General features: G+C 45.0%; 1 protein-coding gene across 1 annotated transcript in view; it reads right to left on the reverse strand.

Moving 5' to 3' along the window:
* The window catches only part of PAH (phenylalanine hydroxylase), a 119568-nt gene that overhangs the window by 61671 nt on the left and 35320 nt on the right, over positions 1-22577 (reverse strand). Inside the window, exon 4 of the mRNA XM_075342400.1 lies at positions 2626-2703. Within this exon, the coding sequence (XP_075198515.1) occupies positions 2626-2703 (78 nt within the window). The remainder of the gene's footprint in view (positions 1-2625; positions 2704-22577) is intronic.

Consider the following 22577-nt stretch of genomic DNA (forward strand, 5'->3'; position numbering starts at 1 on the left):
CAAGGCATTATGGATAATGTGGAGCGAGTAGTTAACTATTCGTACTCACTATGCTGTTAGCGAGTACTGCCCGCTACTCATATATTCGTTACGAGTAACGGGTGCAATGTAAGTCAATGGGAAATACACGCTAAGTAGCGAGTAATCCGGAAGCCGTTCTTTTCATGCAAGTAGCGAATAGTGCGGCTTTTGGGTTACTGCGAATTTCAGAAAATTTTACACAAATTTGATTTGCATTGAATTGTTTTCCTCATTTTTACTTAATGGTATAGGAGGCTTAGGGCTCTTAAGAGGAAATGGTAGCTTACTGCTTATCTTCAGATACCATGACTGAAATGTTTTCAAATTAAAATAGTTGTCCCTTTATTTGTGACACTACCTAAATCTGTATTAATGCAATACAGGTACAGAATGCCGCTCAATAACTGTCAGCTTTTGTGACAGTTTGTGTCTTAATTTCAATATCAGAATACAGGCTGCTACTTACCAGTGTGCTGGCATGTAAGTATATTTCCTGTTTCAAAAAGCCATTAGCACTGCATTCAACAAGTCTGGTGTTTTTCATGCAGGTCTTGTTGAAGAGTTGTGCTGGAGACAGATGCCCCAAATTCATTAACAGGCTGATGCTTCTTAAGAAATCTCTGGCAAGTCTAAATAGTGATGTGTACCTCCATGTGCACCATGTGATAAATCTTACTCCTTACCAGAGAAAGATTTATGGCATAAGTAATGCTGCAACTCGTCATGCATTGAAAAGCAAGGGTCACTATGCCCCCGTCCTGCCCCAGCTCTCCCCATTTTGTTGTAGCTGGCCAAAAATGTAGTAAGACCACCAGAAGTCACAAAAATTATAACATAGGCTCATGATGCACTAAAATGTTCCTACTTTTCAAAGCTTCAAGAATTCTGGTGTAAAAATTGTATCAAGGCCATTGGGTTTTATGAGTTTGAAATTTGATTGATAAACATTAGACACATAAAATGTTTTCCTCTATATTAAAACTTATACTCAATAGGCCGAGGATTAAGTAAGAACCCCCCCCCCCCTATACTTATTGTCCAGAGTGGCGGCACTCCTCCATGTTCACAACTGCATTCCCTACCAGTCTATTGGCATCAACATCTGACGGAGTGTAACGTAATGCTGTATTCAATCAGTGGCTGCAATATTCACATTACTTACAAGCTCTCCTGTTCTGCTTGAGCAGAATGTGAAGATTGCCACCAATGTTACACCCCATGGCACTTGGGGTGGTACTGACAGACCAGGGGTTCCTAAGCTGGCCATAAGACTGGAGCCCCTACGCTCACCCGTTGGGGATCCGGTTGGGAGGCCCAGATCCACAACCTGGCTCTGTCTCCTGTCCAAGCCCTAAGCCTGTTCGCCTCCAAACCTCGGAGCGGGCCAGAAAACGCGTAAACAACCCCACAGAAAAGAGGAGAACGAAAACTCGTACACACTGCACTCAGACACAAAAAAGAGACAATAAGTGTACTGGAGAATACAGACTAGGGTAGGGAAAAACTCACAACAAGGGAACGTTTACACCATGCAACCAAGCTACCGTTGTTCACCATGAACTGAGAACCACTGAGATCAAGATCGCTGATATTATCTTTGGCAGTCTATTACTACACTCCCCAGCATAAGGCCTCCTTCACACGTCCGTGAAAATCACGCATGTTTTTCACGGACGTGTCAAAGGTCCATATTGCCCTCCGTGTGCCGTGTTTATGGCACTCGTGTGTTCGCAATGTGTTATCCGTGATAACACACGAAGAACGGGAACTTTCTACTCACCTGTCCCTGGCGTTGCTATCTGTGGTACTGATCTTCGGTCTCCGGTCCTGCTGACTCCCGCTGCTTCCACCCGCAGTGGAGTGAATATGCAATGAGCATAATGAGCGGGGGTCGGAAGCAAGTGCCAGCAGCAGCAGAGACAGCAGCGCCGGAGAAGATGAGTACAGAAATTATTTTTATTTCACAGGCACGTGTGTTTTCTCCGGTGCATGTCACACGGATCACATCCGTGCGGTCCGTGTGACACCCGTGATGCCGGAGAAAAACGGACATGTCTACATGTGGAGCACACGGGTACACGTATGCTCCACATGTACACACAGTCCATGGCAAAACACGCACGTGAGCGCAGACCCATTGATTTTAATGGGTGTACATGTTCCCGTGTCTCTGGCACGTGAGGAAACAGACCAAACACGTACCGGAAACACGGACGTGTGAAAGAGGCCTTAAATAGGAAGAGACCAGCGGAAGAGGGTAATCAGCAGCTTGGCTCTCAGCACAGCTGCACACTGCTCCAAAAGGGATTAACTCCTGCATGGCTGGGAGCAGTGAAACAACTCAGCCGAAGCCCAGCCAAGCTGAGCACTGAAGAGTGACCAGGTTATAAATGCAATGTGAACAGAGTCCGATGCTGCAGTGGTAATCCACATGTGCAGAACCGGACAGAACTTGACAACCCATTACCAATGTTGATTCCAGTAGACATGCCAGGAATGCAGTTGAAGTACGCAGGATATTTGGTGTGTGATAATAAAAAGAAAAATGACAAGAAGCCAGCTTACAAAATATCCAACACTGATGGCACCCTTTATATCACTCACTTGCAATCACATGTTTCTGATGCAGTACAGCTGCTGTCGAGGACAAATTGTCAAGAAGCAAAAAAGCAGAGCTGGCACCTGAAATCAAGTACAGGAGGGCAAAATACAGAGGCACAGTGCAGCACAGGTGGGAAGAAGAAAGGTAAAGCAGAGAATCATTAAAACATACAAACATGTATGCAATGATATCATGTGCATATTGACAAACACATACAGTATATAACACATATAAGCAAGAATTAAAAATGTTCTAACAAATATCAGCATAGTAGCAAATGTCAAAAATCGAATCATCTGTTAATACAAGTCTTTGCACCAGTTGTGTGAATTGTTTGCAATAATCTTACAGTTTCAAACCTGTTCCTAACTTTTAAGATTGTTCTGCATACAAATATGTATTGTATATATCATGTAGAAAACAGCTGGCCATATAATAAACTATAGATGTCATTGTTATATGGAACCACAAGGTGGCACTGTGTGACTGTATATGCACGGAATATATTGACTGACCGTTTCTAGTCAGTCATCTTTTATCTACAATGCTGGACTTGGCATAAAGTGTTTCATTAATGGATGTTTAATAAAATACACTAGATTGAATCAGACAGCTTTTTTATTGGCTGAAAATGGAAACATTTCTGGCCTAGATTCATCACTGCTTTTGTCCCTGTTTTTTTGTCTAGTGTTGTGTGTTTTGCTCAGATTTTTCATTTGCACTCAATTCATTATTCTACTTGCACCTTTTATGTCTAAATTATATGTTTATTTTGTGCTTTGTGGGTGTAGTCAAAGGGGAATCTGTCACCAGATTTTTGCCACCTCATCTGAGAGCAGCATAATGTAGGGGCAGACACCCTGATTCCAGTAATGTGTTACTTACTAAGCTGTGTCACACACAGAGACGGCAACAACGACGTCGCTGCTACGTCACTATTTTCTGTGACGTAGCAGTGACGTCCCGTCGCTGTCGCTGTGTGTGACATCCAGCAACGAGCTGGCCCCTGCTGTGAGGTCTCCGCTTGTTGCTGAATATCCTGCTTCATTTTTTGCTCGTCGCTCTCCCGCTGAGAAGCACACATCGCTGTGTGTGACAGCGAGAGAGCGACGAAATGAAGCGAGCAGGGAGCAGGAGCCAGCGTCTGGCAGCCTGCGGTAAGCTGTAACCAAGGTAAACATCGGGTAACCAAGAAGCCCTTTCCTTGGTTACCCGATATTTACATTAGTTACTAGCACCACCGCTCTCACGCTGCCAGCGCCGGCTCCCTGCACACAGCTAGAGTACACATCGGGTTAATTACCCGATGTGTACTCCAGCTACGTGAGCAGGGAGCCGGCACTGGCAGCATGAGAGCACACCGCTTAGCGCTGACTCCCTGCACACGTAGCCGGAGCTGGAGTACACATCGGGTAATTAACCCGATGTGTACCCTGGCTAGGAGAGCAGGGACCTAGCGCTAAGCGTGTGCGCTGGTAACCAAGGTAAATATCGGGTAATGGTTACCCGATATTTACCTTAGTTACCAAGTGCACCATGGCTTCCACAGCGAAGCGTGTCATTATGATCGCTGCTGCGTCTGCTGTGTTTGACGCTGTGTTTGACAGCTAAGGAGCGATCATAACAGAGACTTACTAGGTCACTGCTGCGTCACAGAAATTGGTGACGTAACAGCGACGTTGTTGTCGCTGTCGCTATGTGTGAACCCAGCTTTAGTGTAGTTTTGATAAAATCACTAATTAATCAGCAGGAGATTACCATTACAGGACTACTTGTCCTGCTGTCAGGTAGTCCAGCATATTCATGAGCTCTGTATAACGGCTGTCTGTAGCAGAGAAAACATTGCTTTTATCAAAATGACAGCAAACAGCTCAGTAAGTGACACATCACTAGAATCAGAGTCTCTGCCCCTACATTAAAATACCATCAGATGGGGAAGCAACAATCCGGTGACAGATTACCTTTAAGCGATTCCAAATGTATTTACCTGATTGATCAATACTTTTTAACAAGTTCTAAACTTTGAGGCAAATTCATAGCAGCTACCTCTGGAGTACGGCACTATTTTGTTGCAATTGTTGCGCCTTTTTAATTCAAGACAGAAAAAAGACCTTGACTTTACGCTAACATTATGAATCAGGTGTGTGCCATTTTGCCAAAAACAGTAACTAATGCCACAAGAATAAAAAAAAAAAAAAAAAAAATATAAACACAAATAATGAACCGATGCCTATATAGCCAGTATTACAATCATGATACATTAAGTGATATATGCTAGTTCCTTCTATTTTCTATTTTGGAAATATTTTCCATTAAAAAACAATTTTTAATGTGCAAACTATATAACGAGTGATAATAAAATACATTTTGTAGTAAATATTCTCTATTGTTACTATTAGGTAATTAATTGGATCATTAGTATTATTATTATTATTATAACAATAAAAATAATAAAAAATAATAATGTGAATACAATAGTGCTAGCTCAGCTGTAATTAATCAATTCTATGATTATTGTCAATATTTTAAATAAAGAACAATGTTAGAAAAGTAAATAGCAGTGAAACATAGAACTAGTAGGCACGTCTGTAAAGCACTATGGAATTAATGGAACTATATAAGTGAAAAAAAAATCTAAATAAAATGTGAAAGCATACTGATTGTGTCATAACAGAGCGTGCACGGATGTGAGCACACAAAGATACATTTGCTACCTATATACATGCAGAAAGTAAGTGTAGATTAGCTTTTTAAAAATCTAATTTCCTCAGGTTATTTGGGACAGAAAGATTATTTGTTGTCCTCGTTTGGAGCACATTCACAGAATTCTAGTTACTCTCTGTGCTTTATCTGCGTGGGTCGTAGTTTCCTGTTTACATACATTGAGAGCCAGGTTATACTTACCAAAAAAGATCTGTGAAATGTGGTGCCAAACATCTTTTTTAAATGTGGCACTTTTACAAACCAGGTGCATTGAAATATATGTATTTTTTACCTTTTTAATTTGCAGATGACACTTTGACGTTAACAGATTACTTACATTATCAGATGCAAGTGAAAACATGACAAATATGTCCTAGTGAAGCCTTGCACAAAATATGGGCCAAGGGCCGCATGCGGCACACCGAAGGATGTTGTGCAGCCTACAGAAAAACAGGAGACTCCAGTTCTCATCTTCCTATATACAACAGTATTCCACTCTTTCAGACACAAACACAGTTGAATACTAGAGGGCTGGGACTCGGGAAGAGGAGATGAGCGCTCATCATCCCCTACCCTGACGTGCTGCCATCATTGGCGCCACAGAGGAGGCGAGGACATGGCTGGAAATAGTAAACGCTCCAGGAGGAGCCGATAATTACATATACTATTATAGGAGGAAGGGGGGATGTTGCTATGAGGACACCTTAGGGCGCACTGTGGGGTTGGGGGGTTGTGAAGGGGGAACAGTATGCAAAGATGCAATGTACAATTGTCTCTTTAGAAAGGAGACAAAAGAGGGCTTTACACGCTACGAGATTGCTACAGCGATCTCATTGGAGTCACGGAATTTGTGACGCACATCCGGCCGCTGTAGCGATGCCGTTGCGTGTGACACCTATGAGCGATTTTGCATCGTCGCAAAAACGTGCAAAATCGCTGATCGGCGACATGGGGGTCCATTCTCAAATATCGTTACTGCAGCAGTAACAAAGTTGTTCCTCGTTCCTACGGCAGCACACATCGCTCCGTGTGACACCGCAGGAACGAGGAAGCTCTCCTTACCTGCCTCCCGGCCACAATGCGAAAGGAAGGAGGTAGGCGGGATGTTCGTCCCACTCATCTTCGCCCCTCCGCTTCTATTGGGCGGCGGTTCAGTGACGCTGCTGTGACGTTGCTGTGACGCAGAACGAACCGCCCCGGCGGTTCGCCGGTCACACTGACATCGCAGGGAAGGTAAGTAGTGTGACGGGTCCGGGCGATGTTGTGCGACACGGGCAAAGATTTGTCGCACAACCGATGGGGGCGGTTACGCACCCTGGCGATATCGGTACCTATATCGCAGTGTGTAAAGCGGCCTAAACTCTAGTGCCAACTATTGGACGTAGCAATCCTAAAAGTCAAAAGTGACCCTTTAACGAGCCTTGTCATATAACTTAGGATTTTTGCCAAATCAGAACCTCAATTTGCAGACACGATGTTTCGGGGTGAATGCCCCTCGTCAGTGTAAAGAATGAGATCTGATCGCTGTAGTAGAGTCTAGCGGGGACTGACACATCAATCTGGTTACCAGTGAGGAGACTTATAGCCTCAATGCTCTTCAGAGGAGGAGCAATTATTTTTACTGTTATTTTTAAGGGCACCATGTCGGAAAGTGCTTCACAAGATGGAAAAGAGGGAAATCTGCAGAAATGAACTCTGGGTGTAATATTTCATTATGGTGTTGATAGTATGACAAAAGTGTTAGAGACAAAAGAGATGGGACTGACTCCAATCAGAGAAGATGTCATCTATAAGAGGCAATATAATTTTGAGGTTCAGTGTGTGTGTGGGGTGGGAATATTATGGAGAGGTTCAGTGTGGTGGGAAAATATTATGGATAGCGGCTGTATGGGAGAATTTTATGGATAGGGGTAGAGAGAGGGGGAATATTAGGGAAAGGTTCAGTGTAAGGGGATAGTAGAGAGGGGCAGTGTTGGGGGGATATTATGGAGAGGGCAGTGTCGGGGGATACTTTGTAAAGGTAGCACAGTAAGGATCAATTAATTTTACTTCCATGTCGGGAAGGGCTGGAAAGGATGGAGAAGAGGGAAGTCTGCAGAAATGAACTGTGGGTGGGACATTTCTTCACGGCATCGATGGTAGGACAAAAAGGAGAAAAAAGAGATGGGAATGCCTCCAATTAAAGAAGATGTCATCATTAACGTACCTTTATGTAAACGTGTGATTGTGATACTGAATCAACAGTGCTGTGCTTCCTGAATGGCCTACAGCCGGTTAATGGGAGGAAGCAATAACTCCTAGTATCTCCTTACCATTGTTAAATACATATTGGAAGTTACAGGTTCACGTGATATAATTGAACTGCAGTTGATCTCTGTATTAAGCTTGCTGATGTTTTCCTGTACTGGCGGTGGTTCTAGCGCTGCATTCATGTGCGGACTGTGATTCTGATCAGGTAGCAAAGCAATAAATAACGTACCTAATGTTAAAACTAAAAAATCTTTAAAACTTAGTTTTGAGATACTGGGGAGGATTTAATGAGTTTCTGCTCCAAAAACTCAGTGCAGTGTTGAGGGTGCTCACACTGATATTTTAGGAGCAGAAACTGAGCTGAAACTCTCCAAACCTTTCTCAAATACTCAAAACGTGGTTCTGCTGATGAATTAATCTACCGGTTGTTCTGCTGTGGTATTCATGTAAGTACAACTTTAAAAAACTTTGTGGCCCTTCAGATTGGTTCAGTTTTACAATGTGACCCATGGACCAAAAAATGTTGTGGGCCCCTGTCCTAGCCTAAAGCCTTTGTCTAACACACTCTCATTCCACCAATTACACAAATATTCAAAAGGGGTCTTCTTCCCACCTGTAAAAGTGTTCACCTTTTCACATGATATGTAATAACTTGTTGATTATTAGAAGGTTCGGCTGATGGGGCCACCACATCTGAAATGCAGTGGTGGTCATGCGTGTGCTCAATTATTTGCTTATAGGACTGCCTGAAAAAGCAGCTATCTCTATAGTATTTTAGAGTCCTGTTCTTAGGGCCATAAGTCATATTCCAACTGATGACAAAGTTATCATCCAACCTTAGGATAGATGATAAATTATAATGTTGGGAATTACCCTTTACTGCACAGTAAAAATGTGGCTTGTACAACTTGTCTTAGGAGTCCCACAACTGCCATCATCTGACATGTCTAAAGCTGCTTATTCCATTATCTGTAGAGTATCTCCTCTTCCCACAATCGCGTACAAGATTTCTCCCGTGCATCCCCCATACTCTAGAACACTCTACCTCAGAACATCAGACTGTCCACTACCGTGGAAAGCTTCAAGAGGAACCTCAAGACCCACCTCTTCCAACAAGCCTACAACCTACAATAACTCTCAGTCCAGTACACCACTGCGCAACCAGCTCTGTCCCTACCTATTGTACCATCACCCATTCCCTGTGGACTGTGAGCCCTCGCGGGCAGGGTCCTCTCTCCTCCTATACCAGTCTGTCTTGTACTGTTAATGATTGTTGTACGTATACCCTCTCTCACTTGTAAAGCGCCATGGAATAAATGGCGCTATAATAATAAATAATAATAATCTGGCTTCTTGGATCTATTCCCTCTTGCATACATCTATACATTGTAAACTTACATAGGAAGAGCTCCAATCTAATGTATGTTGTAAGCACTGGAAAAATAGATTATTCCCTGTACACCCAAAGATATTCCAAATGTATTAAGAGGCACAAACATCTCTTAATACATTTGGAGCTACTCACTTCAGAAAGCTATAAGCCCAAGATTAGTGTCAATCTTGATAAATTCCCTCAATTGTATTACAGTAAATTTTTTTGGATCACAATATTTTCTGCATATGTTACAATGGGTTCCCCCAATATTGTTTTATGGAAAATGCTATGAAAGCTAAGGGAACTAGACACCATAAATAACTTTAAGTATATGCTATATTAAAATAGAGTTGCATAAATATCAAAATTAATGCTAATCTAATGGCAATTTTCAAAGATTAATTTAAGCAAGTACATTTTACAATAAGAATATTAAGTAGTAGTCATGCTTATGTTTCAGACCCATCAAAAGCATGCTAATTTTCAGATACTGGATTTTGCTTGCTTTGTTGACTTTTAACATTGCATTTGTTAGAGTCATCAGTAAAAAGCAGATTAATATCACCCAATATCATACCTGCCTGGATACATAAGGTAAAGTTTAAACACTTCTTCCTGCCTGTTTTTTTGTTTTTGTAGCATTTTGATCCTTTGAAGAGTAGCGTCATGGCTGATCCCATACTCTGCATAATGAAATATACCCTACAATAGAAAACAGGTCTCAACAAGGCACTAACCCAGTGTTTCTCAAACTCCAGTCCTCATGGCCTCCAACAAGTCAAGTTTTCAGGATTTCCTTACTATTCAACAGGTGATGGAATCATTATCAAGGCATCACCTGTGCTATATTAAGGAAATCCTGAAAACATGACCTGTTGGGGGTCGTGAGGACTGGAGTTTGGGAACCAATGCACTAACCCATTACAAAAACGATTGGGTAAGTCAAGATATAGATCTATGCAGGTACTTAGTGTGCTGAATATTCTGGGACATCCATGTTACAGAACCCCTAGTTAGATTTTGGGCAGAGGGTGAGAAACTATCCCTGGAAAAATCCCTGCAAATTCCAATCCTCCCAAGAGTGGCTTTAAGTGGTAGCCCATATTATCTATATTGTCATACTTTGTTCCTCAAACTTATCTGTCAGTAAAATCCATGTAGATTTCATTTCTATTTATGACTCTGTTTCTCATTGTTAAACATTATCTCAGTTAAGACAATGAAGTCTTTTTCTTCTGTTTCTAAAAAAATCCTGACCGGTAGCTCCAGTAAAAAGAAACGAGACATGCAGTCCCTGTCACACTCCCTAAATCTAAACTAATTGAATTTCCCACTAAGTGACATTCTGTCAGAGTCCTGCTAGATACTGGACTGTCTCTAGACAGACTCGATGTCTTCCTGCCCACTCATAAATCAAGGACATGAGCTGGTTTAACACTGACCCCCAGTGAAAACTAAGGGCATCTTCTTGTCTGTTGGCCCATAAATATTGATTTGAATTTTTCGAATAAAGGAGCATTTCAAGAGTTCTAATGAACACCCAAGTTGAAACCAAGTTAATGTAGGGGTCAAAAATGATAAAAATAGATCTTGATAGGGAATTTTGCATAGCAAGAAAAAGGAATTGTCATTAGTCAGGAACTTGAGTTAAGGTCACAGCTGAAATTTTATAAAGTCTCTTAAACTTAGTCTTATCAAGATATTATTGATAACCGAGAATGTAAAATACTTGAAGCCTCTTCACAGAAATCAAGCGAATTACCTAATACTGGAACACTAGTAAAGTCATAGACCCTAAGACTAATGCACTCATAAGGAAGTAGATCCCAGCTCAGGTTGGCCTTGTACACATGGATGGTAAGATGGTACCGTATATCAAGGGTATCAGGTTAATAAGCAAATACCCCTTTTCTCCAGCAAGTGATATTAGTTAAATTTGCTGGTATCACAGACCAAATTGAATTTTTGCTATACGCATTCCTGTTGAAGTTTTTTCTAATTAGGAAGGCCTCTTTACAGTACATAAAATATTTGACACATACCTAATATATTACCAGATCTACATGGAAGTATATATATATATATATATATATATATATATATATGCATGTATATGTACAGTATATATATATATATATATATATATATATATATATATATATAAGACGCCCCTAGACTATCAGGTCGTCACAGGTTACTGCATGCTCTATTCCCTTAGTAAAAAGAGAGGTATTCAGCTCACCCAAATAGTGTCCTCCAGTCTGTGGTGAATGCACGTAGTCCCTCGGACAGGCAGGTCCGTGTTCCAGGAAGGTAGCAAAGAAAAGTAAGTGGGACTCAGCACCAATGCGAATAGATAAAAATCTTCATGCTTTATTTGAAAAAAGTTAAAATTAATAAAGGGTCACAGATCTTTCCAAAAACGCCATGCGGCTTGCCATGCGGCTTGATGCGTTTCGGACACAAAGAGGGGAATTTAAAAGCAGTCCTTAATCATGATTAAGGACTGCTTTTAAATTCCCCTCTTTGTGTCCGAAACGCGTCAAGCCGCATGGCAAGCCGCATGGCGTTTTTGGAAAGATCTGTGACCCTTTATTAATTTTAACTTTTTTCAAATAAAGCATGAAGATTTTTATCTATTCGCATTGGTGCTGAGTCCCACTTACTTTTCTTTGCTACCTTCTATTCCCTTAGTGCAGTATTCGAATCCCTCATGGTTCTGGGTCCCCATCTTACAGTGCTGCCTCCAACAGCAGATCAAATCCTATGAACTCCCTGCAACACACCCATCAGACACACCAGTGGGCGGCTTGAGTGGAATAGGGTTGTCCACCTAGGGGTCAGGAAGGGTGGGTCAGGAGAGTGTCAGTGAAGTGAAGAAGTAGAGTAAAGTGAGGTGAAGCAGAGTGAGGAAGGAGGGAGAGGTGGCTCCCGAAAGTAGCTGTCTAGGTTGCAGGCGGTGTCTGGGCCTAGAGGAGTCGGACCCCCGGTCACAGGGGATTGAGGTGAGGTGCCTAAGACCTGTCAAGAGGACGGTCAGCAGCCTGGTCCTATCTCTGGTCCGGGACTGAAGGCACGGCTGGGTGCACGGACCCTAGGTCGGGGAGAAGCTTCAGGCAACCCGGCAATTAACCTGAGGAGAACGGAGCCTTTATGATCTGTTCCCACCCGCTCCAGAATCGGGGCACTAGCGCAACGAGGGGGATAGGGCCTTCCATACAAGCAGCCCAAGAAAATCCCAAGCATGAGCCCTGAGAGCAGGCTCCCACACTTAGCCACAGTGGGGAGCGGGGCCCAGCAAGTTCCAAACTACCGGGCCACTTCAGTAAATCTCAACTTTGTGCCAGGAGGCAGGTCACAGATCACCAGGCAGCACTGCAGGGGACGGGACCCAGACAAGCTCCCCGAGAGAGGCAGCGGCACCTAGAGACTTGGTTTACCTGGTTGTCAGCGTCTGCTTATTGGCTGAGTGAGTACATGAGTGATCTCCCCGTCACGGCACCCAGTAGTACTATCCAGAGCCCCGGGGACTACGCCTACTCGTGGAGGGTAATAATACCTTGCTGTCCCAATCCATCACCCCGGGTACTCCCAACAATGGCAGCGGCAGTACTCCTAATTACCGCACACCATGGGTGGTGTCACGAACAATCATACCCATGTAAATATCCCCTTTCACTTTAGAGTGTGGCCCCGAGCCCCCGGGTCCAGAGACCCTCGAGCCACGGCCGGACACATTGCCCACGGATCCGAGCAGTTCGAACTGCTGCTGGGGCGGCACATTTTTTATATATATATATATATATATATACTAGTTGTACTACCCGGCTTCGCCCGGGTTAACAACTGCTGTTAATAAAATAGAATGTATTAACAAAAATGTATTGTGCACACAAAAAACACAAAACAAATAGATAGAAATTGATTGGTAAATTGGAATGCACGGGGTTAAAATTTCGCCTCACAACATAGCCTACGACGCTCTCGGGGTCCAGACGTGTGAGTGTGCAAAATTTTGTGGCTGTAGCTGCGACGGCGCTGCCCGGGATAGTAACTGTCTCTCTGTTTCTCTCCCATTCTCTGTCTATCTCCCCCTCTGTATATATCTCTCTGTCTCTCTCTCTATCTCTTTGTCTGTCTGTCTCTTTCCCTGTCTGTCTCTGACTGTCTCTGTCTCTTTCTCTGTCTAGCTCAATCTCTTTCCCTGTCTGTCTATCTATCTCTTTCTCTGTCTGTCTATCTCTTTCCCTGTCTGTCTATCTATCTCTGTCACTTTCCCTCTCTGTCTCTTTCCCTGTCTGTCTTTTTCCCTCTCTTTCACTCTCTTTCCCTGTCTCTTTCCCTCTTTCCCTCTGTCTCTTTCCCTGTGTCTGTCTCTTTGTCTGTCTCTTTACCTGTCTTTGTCTGTCTTTTACCCTGTCTGTCTCTTTCCCTGTCTGTCTGTTTCCCTGTGTCTGTCTCTGTCTCTTTGTCTGTGTCTGTCTCTTAACCTGTCTCTCTTTCCCTCTCTTTCCCTGTCTGTCTCTTTCCCTGTCAGTCTGTCTCTTTGTGTCTGTCTGTTACCCTGTCTATGTCTGTTTCTTACCCTGCCTGTGTCTGCCTCTTTCCCTGTCTGTGTCTGTCTCTTTCCCTGGCTGCATTGTGACACGACAACATTCCATATACGGGCGTGGCTGCACATTCTTCTGAAGTTCTGACTGCACTGTGGCTCCCAGCTACATTCGCTTTAATGGAGGCAGATTTTTTGGTGACTAACTGTAAAGCGCGAGGTAAAAATTTCCCCTCAAAACACAGCCTATGACGCTTTCGGGGTCCAGAAGTGTGAGTGTGCAAAATTTTGTGGCTGTAGCTGCGACAGTGCAGATGCCAATCCCAGACACGCACACGCACACACACACACACACACACACACACACACACACATACACGCACACATACACACATTCAGCTTTATATATTATATATATATATATATATATATATATAAAAATGAAATATATAGTATAATTATTTTCCTTTTTATCACTTACTCCAAGGGCCAATCAAATAATTTGATACAATAATTCTAGTACACTGGAGCCTTAAAGGGGTTGTCCACTCATAGAGCAACCCCTTCAGATTCCACGTTTTCCCTAGGTAAATTGATAAAGCCTATACTTACCTCACGCACTGGCGCCATTCCAGCGGTGCCACGGCTCATGGTGTCAGGGCTCGTGTAGGGTGACTTTACTCGAGCCTCCGTGTTCAATCAGCATCACATTCTGTCTCCCCGCCTTTGGACAAAATGAGTTAATCAAAAGGACATGAGCGCTGTGGCTGTGCAAACGTCCTGTTGATTTCACCAGTGTCTGAAGGCGGGAAGATAGAAGCTGGTGCTGATTGTATGTGGGGCTCATCTGACGCCATAACCCCACATGAGCCCTGGCACTACGAGCCATGGTGCTGGAAAGGCGCCGGTATGGGAGGTGAGTATAGGCTTTTTTTATTTTACCTGGAGGAAACATGTGGAATCTGAAAGGGTTGTTCTAGTAGTGAACAACCCCTTTAATGCAATACATTTTTTCATAGTGAATAATTGAGTATATTGTTATTTAGAGATTCTCCTTCCTTATCTGATTTCTCCTATTGGATAATGCATTTGCTGACTCATTAAGAATCGCTTTGCATAAAATCCTGTCATTGGGGATACTTCCAGATGTTAGTAATTTGAGATCATGATGTATTACCCTTTTTGAGAGTAGTAAATGTGTCGCCCGGGGACCAGGGGGTACTCAGATCCGGGCCACGGGGTCACTTCTGTGGGTATCACGGTAGCGTGACCTGGTCTGTGATCCCAGGCTCCACAGTAAAAGGGGGTTTGTTAAGGGAGATTGTCCGTGACGCCACCCACGGTTGTGGTGATTGTGGACACCACCGCTGCTCTTTATGGGGATCCCGGGAGCGGTGACAGGGAGCAGCTTGGTTGTTATTTCTCCCCTCCGTGGGTAGGGGGGTTGGTTGTCCCGGGGCCCGGTGATGGGGTAAGCAGGGAGCAGGGCGCAGTGCTGCGGTGCGTTGCCCGAGGGCACGGGCGTACTTACAAGTAGTTCACACAGAGTCACTGGTAACTAGGAATTGCCGGTGTCCGCAGCCTTCGGTACGGGGGTGTTAGTGTCCCACACACGGTGCAGCAGCTCCTGTTCTTTCCCTGCAGCCAGGTGCCTTTCTCTCCACTCTCTTCCTCCTTCTCCTCAGCCGGGAACGGGGAGTCCACTCCCCTGCAGTGATCCGGGTCACCCAGGTACCGGGGGGGCCACTACCCTGCCCGGCTATCTCTGGCCCCTTCCTCACTGCAGCCTGTCCCGGCCCTCTCGGAGCATGCTTCACTATCAGCCTGGGAGCTACAACTCCAGACTCCTCTTCTGTCTGCCTCTCCAAACACTCTGCTCCAGCCCCTCCCCTCTGCTCTGCTTTTCTCTTACACTGGGGGCTGTGGTTTGTCCTGCTGCACTGGTGTGAGATCAGATTACCAAGGAGGATTAACTCTTTCTGTGACAACCTGGCTTTGCCAGGGCGTCACATAAACATATAAAGCTTTCTGGTTGGGCAGTAGCTGATCTAAAGCAAAAATGCGATTGTTAAATTGCAGAGCAACATTTTAAATTTTATGAACAGGAATGGTAAACAGCTGGATATCATTCCAAATGTGATTATAGAGGAGCAGGTTCTTAAAGGGAACCTATCAGGTGCAATATGCACCCAGAAGCATGAGCAGCTCTGGGTGTATATTGCTAATCCCTGCCTAATGGTCCCTGTATACACTAGCATATATCAAGGGAGTCCTAAAGATCCTTTATGATATGCTAATGAGTGCAGGGACTAGTTGCAAGGGCGTTACTTCCCCCGACTAGTCCTCCCCCTTAGTTTGTTAGCACACCCACAAGGGCGTACTAACATGCTATTGAATGCCCATTGCCCAGCATTAACAGCGGTGACGCGCATACCTGTGTCTGTTGTCACCACCTCAAACGCTGCGTTTATGCTTAGTGCGTTTCCTCCGGCACTTCCGGTATTAGTGCACTAGACCTCTCTGGAACCGGGATGCGTAAACCCGGCTTCGTAGTACACATGACCAGACGTGTCGGGGGAAGTGCACTGAGCCTAAACCCGATATCTGAGGTGGTGACAACGGACACAGTTACGTGCATCACTGCTGATGACGATGGGCAATGGGCATTGAATAGCATGTTAGCATGCCTCTGTGGGTGTGCTAACATGCAAAGAGGGTGGACTAGTTGGGAGCACTAATACCCCTTGCGACTAATCCCTGTGCTCATTAGCATATCATAAAGGATCTTTAGAAATAGTGTATACAGGGATGGTTAGGCAGGGATTAGAAATATACACCCAGAACTGCTCGTGGTTCTGAGTGCATATTGCACCTGACAGGTTCCCTTTAAGATCTAAAATAAGCTGATCAGTAGATTTATGCTGCCTGAATCAGAAATGTGCATTTCAGAGGAAAAATACTAAGAACAGGGAGCCTGGAAGAAGGTGACTAAGAGGACTAGTCATAGGGGATGGCAGGTCCTTGCTGGATTCTCACCATCCTGCTTCTATACACACACTGGGAGAAGTCAAATAAGAAAACAAATGCAATGACTATGCTATAACCAGGGTATTTCCCGGATTAGATGCACAGCTCAGTACACTGTATGACACATGATAGGATTAGATGCACCGCTCAGTAGATTGTATCACACATGATAGGATTAGATCCACAGCTCACTAGACTATATTCTATACTCTGTATCTCTATATATAATCAAGTTAAAGTGGAATAGGAGGTAATTAGAAATGAATGGAATATGTGTTCTTGCTCCTGAAGAACAATACTGTCTGACATTTCTAATGTCTCTATGCCGGCCAGAATGTCTATGAATAATATTTAGTGTCATGCAGAAGTCAATTGAGCTCTTACACATTAGTGGGTCACTGCAAGAAAAATATTTTTGGAAATTTTAAATATTTCCAAGTTGAGAATAAAAAATGATGTTTTATTGCATGAGCAAAGAAAAAGATTTTAGCATTGATATGCATTGCTTATAGTAAAAGTGAGTACATTTCTATCATCTGTAAGAAATACTTATAAGAACTCACATTGGTGATCTGGTCTGTGATCTGGATTATCACTGACTGTCAAGCCTGCCTGTGTGACACCTCCTAGCGACGCAGTATCGCTCACAAATCGTGAGTCGGGTACTGCTCGTTAGGTTCCATAATATCGTTTAATTTAGTTGATCATCGTTTCCGTGGTAGCACACGCCGCTCCATGTGACACCACGGGAACGATGAGCAGCTCACCTGCCTCCCGCGGCTGCCGCCGGCTCTATGTGGAAGGAAGGAGGTGGGCGGGATGTTTACATCCTGCTCATCTCCGCCCCTCCGCTTCTATTGGCCGGCGGCCGTGTGACGTCGCTGTGACGCTGAACGTCCCTCCCACTCCAGGAAGTGGACGTTCGCCGCCCACAGCGAAGTCGCACGAGAGGTAAGTATGTGTGACGGGGTTTACTAACTTTGTGCGACACGGGCAGCGATTTGCCCGTGACGCAAAAAGGACGGGGGCAGGTACGATCGATTGTCAAATCGCACAATCGGTCGTACCATGTAAAGCAGGCTTCAGAGTTAAGGCCGCTTTACACGCTACAACATATCTAACGATGTATCGGCGGGGTCACGTCGTAAGTGACGCATTTCCGGCATCGTTAGTGTTGTTGTAGCGTGTGACAGCTACGTGCGACTGTGATTGAACGTAAAACCGTTCATCGCATACACGTCGTTTATTTCCTAAAAATTGCATGTCAGGTTGTTCAACGTTCCCAAGGCAGCACACATCGCAGTGTGTGACACCCCGGGAACAATGAACAGATCTTACATGCGTCCCGCCGGCAATGCGGAAGGAAGGAGGTGGGCGGGATGTTTACGTCTCGCTCATCTCTACCCCTCTGCTTCTATTGGCCGCGTGACGTCGTTGTGACGCCGAACGTCCCTCCCACTCCAGGAAGTGGATGTTCGCCGCCCACATCGAGGTCGTATGGAAGGGTAAGTACGTGTGACAGCTTTTAATCGATTGTGAGACACGGTCAACAAATTGAACATGCCGCACATACGATGGGGGCGTGTCACATCACATATGATATTGTATGCTTAATTGAAAGGTGTAAAGCAGGCTTTAGAGGAATCTAAAGCACGGAAAACACCATATGACATGGTTTACAGATCCTGATAATATAACTAAATCTGTCAAATTTTCAGACACACTATGTGCCCCTGCTATGTACTGTGTAATACCTGACTTCCATCCAAATAAGGGCAACAATTGCAGTCAGGAGGGGAATAAACCCCCACACCAGACTCGGTACGGGGGTGTTAGTGTCCCACACACGGTGCAGCAGCTCCTGTTCTTTCCCTGCAGCCAGGTGCCTTTCTCTCCACTCTCTTCCTCCTTCTCCTCAGCCGGGAACGGGGAGTCCACTCCCCTGCAGTGATCCGGGTCACCCAGGTACCGGGGGGGCCACTACCCTGCCCGGCTATCTCTGGCCCCTTCCTCACTGCAGCCTGTCCCGGCCCTCTCGGAGCATGCTTCACTATCAGCCTGGGAGCTACAACTCCAGACTCCTCTTCTGTCTGCCTCTCCAAACACTCTGCTCCAGCCCCTCCCCTCTGCTCTGCTTTTCTCTTACACTGGGGGCTGTGGTTTGTCCTGCTGCACTGGTGTGAGATCAGATTACCAAGGAGGATTAACTCTTTCTGTGACAACCTGGCTTTGCCAGGGCGTCACATAAACATATAAAGCTTTCTGGTTGGGCAGTAGCTGATCTAAAGCAAAAATGCGATTGTTAAATTGCAGAGCAACATTTTAAATTTTATGAACAGGAATGGTAAACAGCTGGATATCATTCCAAATGTGATTATAGAGGAGCAGGTTCTTAAAGGGAACCTATCAGGTGCAATATGCACCCAGAAGCATGAGCAGCTCTGGGTGTATATTGCTAATCCCTGCCTAATGGTCCCTGTATACACTAGCATATATCAAGGGAGTCCTAAAGATCCTTTATGATATGCTAATGAGTGCAGGGACTAGTTGCAAGGGCGTTACTTCCCCCGACTAGTCCTCCCCCTTAGTTTGTTAGCACACCCACAAGGGCGTACTAACATGCTATTGAATGCCCATTGCCCAGCATTAACAGCGGTGACGCGCATACCTGTGTCTGTTGTCACCACCTCAAACGCTGCGTTTATGCTTAGTGCGTTTCCTCCGGCACTTCCGGTATTAGTGCACTAGACCTCTCTGGAACCGGGATGCGTAAACCCGGCTTCGTAGTACACATGACCAGACGTGTCGGGGGAAGTGCACTGAGCCTAAACCCGATATCTGAGGTGGTGACAACGGACACAGTTACGTGCATCACTGCTGATGACGATGGGCAATGGGCATTGAATAGCATGTTAGCATGCCTCTGTGGGTGTGCTAACATGCAAAGAGGGTGGACTAGTTGGGAGCACTAATACCCCTTGCGACTAATCCCTGTGCTCATTAGCATATCATAAAGGATCTTTAGAAATAGTGTATACAGGGATGGTTAGGCAGGGATTAGAAATATACACCCAGAACTGCTCGTGGTTCTGAGTGCATATTGCACCTGACAGGTTCCCTTTAAGATCTAAAATAAGCTGATCAGTAGATTTATGCTGCCTGAATCAGAAATGTGCATTTCAGAGGAAAAATACTAAGAACAGGGAGCCTGGAAGAAGGTGACTAAGAGGACTAGTCATAGGGGATGGCAGGTCCTTGCTGGATTCTCACCATCCTGCTTCTATACACACACTGGGAGAAGTCAAATAAGAAAACAAATGCAATGACTATGCTATAACCAGGGTATTTCCCGGATTAGATGCACAGCTCAGTACACTGTATGACACATGATAGGATTAGATGCACCGCTCAGTAGATTGTATCACACATGATAGGATTAGATCCACAGCTCACTAGACTATATTCTATACTCTGTATCTCTATATATAATCAAGTTAAAGTGGAATAGGAGGTAATTAGAAATGAATGGAATATGTGTTCTTGCTCCTGAAGAACAATACTGTCTGACATTTCTAATGTCTCTATGCCGGCCAGAATGTCTATGAATAATATTTAGTGTCATGCAGAAGTCAATTGAGCTCTTACACATTAGTGGGTCACTGCAAGAAAAATATTTTTGGAAATTTTAAATATTTCCAAGTTGAGAATAAAAAATGATGTTTTATTGCATGAGCAAAGAAAAAGATTTTAGCATTGATATGCATTGCTTATAGTAAAAGTGAGTACATTTCTATCATCTGTAAGAAATACTTATAAGAACTCACATTGGTGATCTGGTCTGTGATCTGGATTATCACTGACTGTCAAGCCTGCCTGTGTGACACCTCCTAGCGACGCAGTATCGCTCACAAATCGTGAGTCGGGTACTGCTCGTTAGGTTCCATAATATCGTTTAATTTAGTTGATCATCGTTTCCGTGGTAGCACACGCCGCTCCATGTGACACCACGGGAACGATGAGCAGCTCACCTGCCTCCCGCGGCTGCCGCCGGCTCTATGTGGAAGGAAGGAGGTGGGCGGGATGTTTACATCCTGCTCATCTCCGCCCCTCCGCTTCTATTGGCCGGCGGCCGTGTGACGTCGCTGTGACGCTGAACGTCCCTCCCACTCCAGGAAGTGGACGTTCGCCGCCCACAGCGAGGTCGCACGAGAGGTAAGTATGTGTGACGGGGTTTACTAACTTTGTGCGACACGGGCAGCGATTTGCCCGTGACGCAAAAAGGACGGGGGCAGGTACGATCGATTGTCAAATCGCACAATCGGTCGTACCATGTAAAGCAGGCTTCAGAGTTAAGGCCGCTTTACACGCTACAACATATCTAACGATGTATCGGCGGGGTCACGTCGTAAGTGACGCATTTCCGGCATCGTTAGTGTTGTTGTAGCGTGTGACAGCTACGTGCGACTGTGATTGAACGTAAAACCGTTCATCGCATACACGTCGTTTATTTCCTAAAAATTGCATGTCAGGTTGTTCAACGTTCCCAAGGCAGCACACATCGCAGTGTGTGACACCCCGGGAACAATGAACAGATCTTACATGCGTCCCGCCGGCAATGCGGAAGGAAGGAGGTGGGCGGGATGTTTACGTCTCGCTCATCTCTACCCCTCTGCTTCTATTGGCCGCGTGACGTCGTTGTGACGCCGAACGTCCCTCCCACTCCAGGAAGTGGATGTTCGCCGCCCACATCGAGGTCGTATGGAAGGGTAAGTACGTGTGACAGCTTTTAATCGATTGTGAGACACGGTCAACAAATTGAACATGCCGCACATACGATGGGGGCGTGTCACATCACATATGATATTGTATGCTTAATTGAAAGGTGTAAAGCAGGCTTTAGAGGAATCTAAAGCACGGAAAACACCATATGACATGGTTTACAGATCCTGATAATATAACTAAATCTGTCAAATTTTCAGACACACTATGTGCCCCTGCTATGTACTGTGTAATACCTGACTTCCATCCAAATAAGGGCAACAATTGCAGTCAGGAGGGGAATAAACCCCCACACCAGACTCGGTACGGGGGTGTTAGTGTCCCACACACGGTGCAGCAGCTCCTGTTCTTTCCCTGCAGCCAGGTGCCTTTCTCTCCACTCTCTTCCTCCTTCTCCTCAGCCGGGAACGGGGAGTCCACTCCCCTGCAGTGATCCGGGTCACCCAGGTACCGGGGGGGCCACTACCCTGCCCGGCTATCTCTGGCCCCTTCCTCACTGCAGCCTGTCCCGGCCCTCTCGGAGCATGCTTCACTATCAGCCTGGGAGCTACAACTCCAGACTCCTCTTCTGTCTGCCTCTCCAAACACTCTGCTCCAGCCCCTCCCCTCTGCTCTGCTTTTCTCTTACACTGGGGGCTGTGGTTTGTCCTGCTGCACTGGTGTGAGATCAGATTACCAAGGAGGATTAACTCTTTCTGTGACAACCTGGCTTTGCCAGGGCGTCACATAAACATATAAAGCTTTCTGGTTGGGCAGTAGCTGATCTAAAGCAAAAATGCGATTGTTAAATTGCAGAGCAACATTTTAAATTTTATGAACAGGAATGGTAAACAGCTGGATATCATTCCAAATGTGATTATAGAGGAGCAGGTTCTTAAAGGGAACCTATCAGGTGCAATATGCACCCAGAAGCATGAGCAGCTCTGGGTGTATATTGCTAATCCCTGCCTAATGGTCCCTGTATACACTAGCATATATCAAGGGAGTCCTAAAGATCCTTTATGATATGCTAATGAGTGCAGGGACTAGTTGCAAGGGCGTTACTTCCCCCGACTAGTCCTCCCCCTTAGTTTGTTAGCACACCCACAAGGGCGTACTAACATGCTATTGAATGCCCATTGCCCAGCATTAACAGCGGTGACGCGCATACCTGTGTCTGTTGTCACCACCTCAAACGCTGCGTTTATGCTTAGTGCGTTTCCTCCGGCACTTCCGGTATTAGTGCACTAGACCTCTCTGGAACCGGGATGCGTAAACCCGGCTTCGTAGTA

Source organism: Anomaloglossus baeobatrachus, chromosome 4 (assembly GCF_048569485.1).
Source record: "Anomaloglossus baeobatrachus isolate aAnoBae1 chromosome 4, aAnoBae1.hap1, whole genome shotgun sequence".
Classification (NCBI taxonomy): Eukaryota; Metazoa; Chordata; class Amphibia; order Anura; family Aromobatidae; genus Anomaloglossus; species Anomaloglossus baeobatrachus.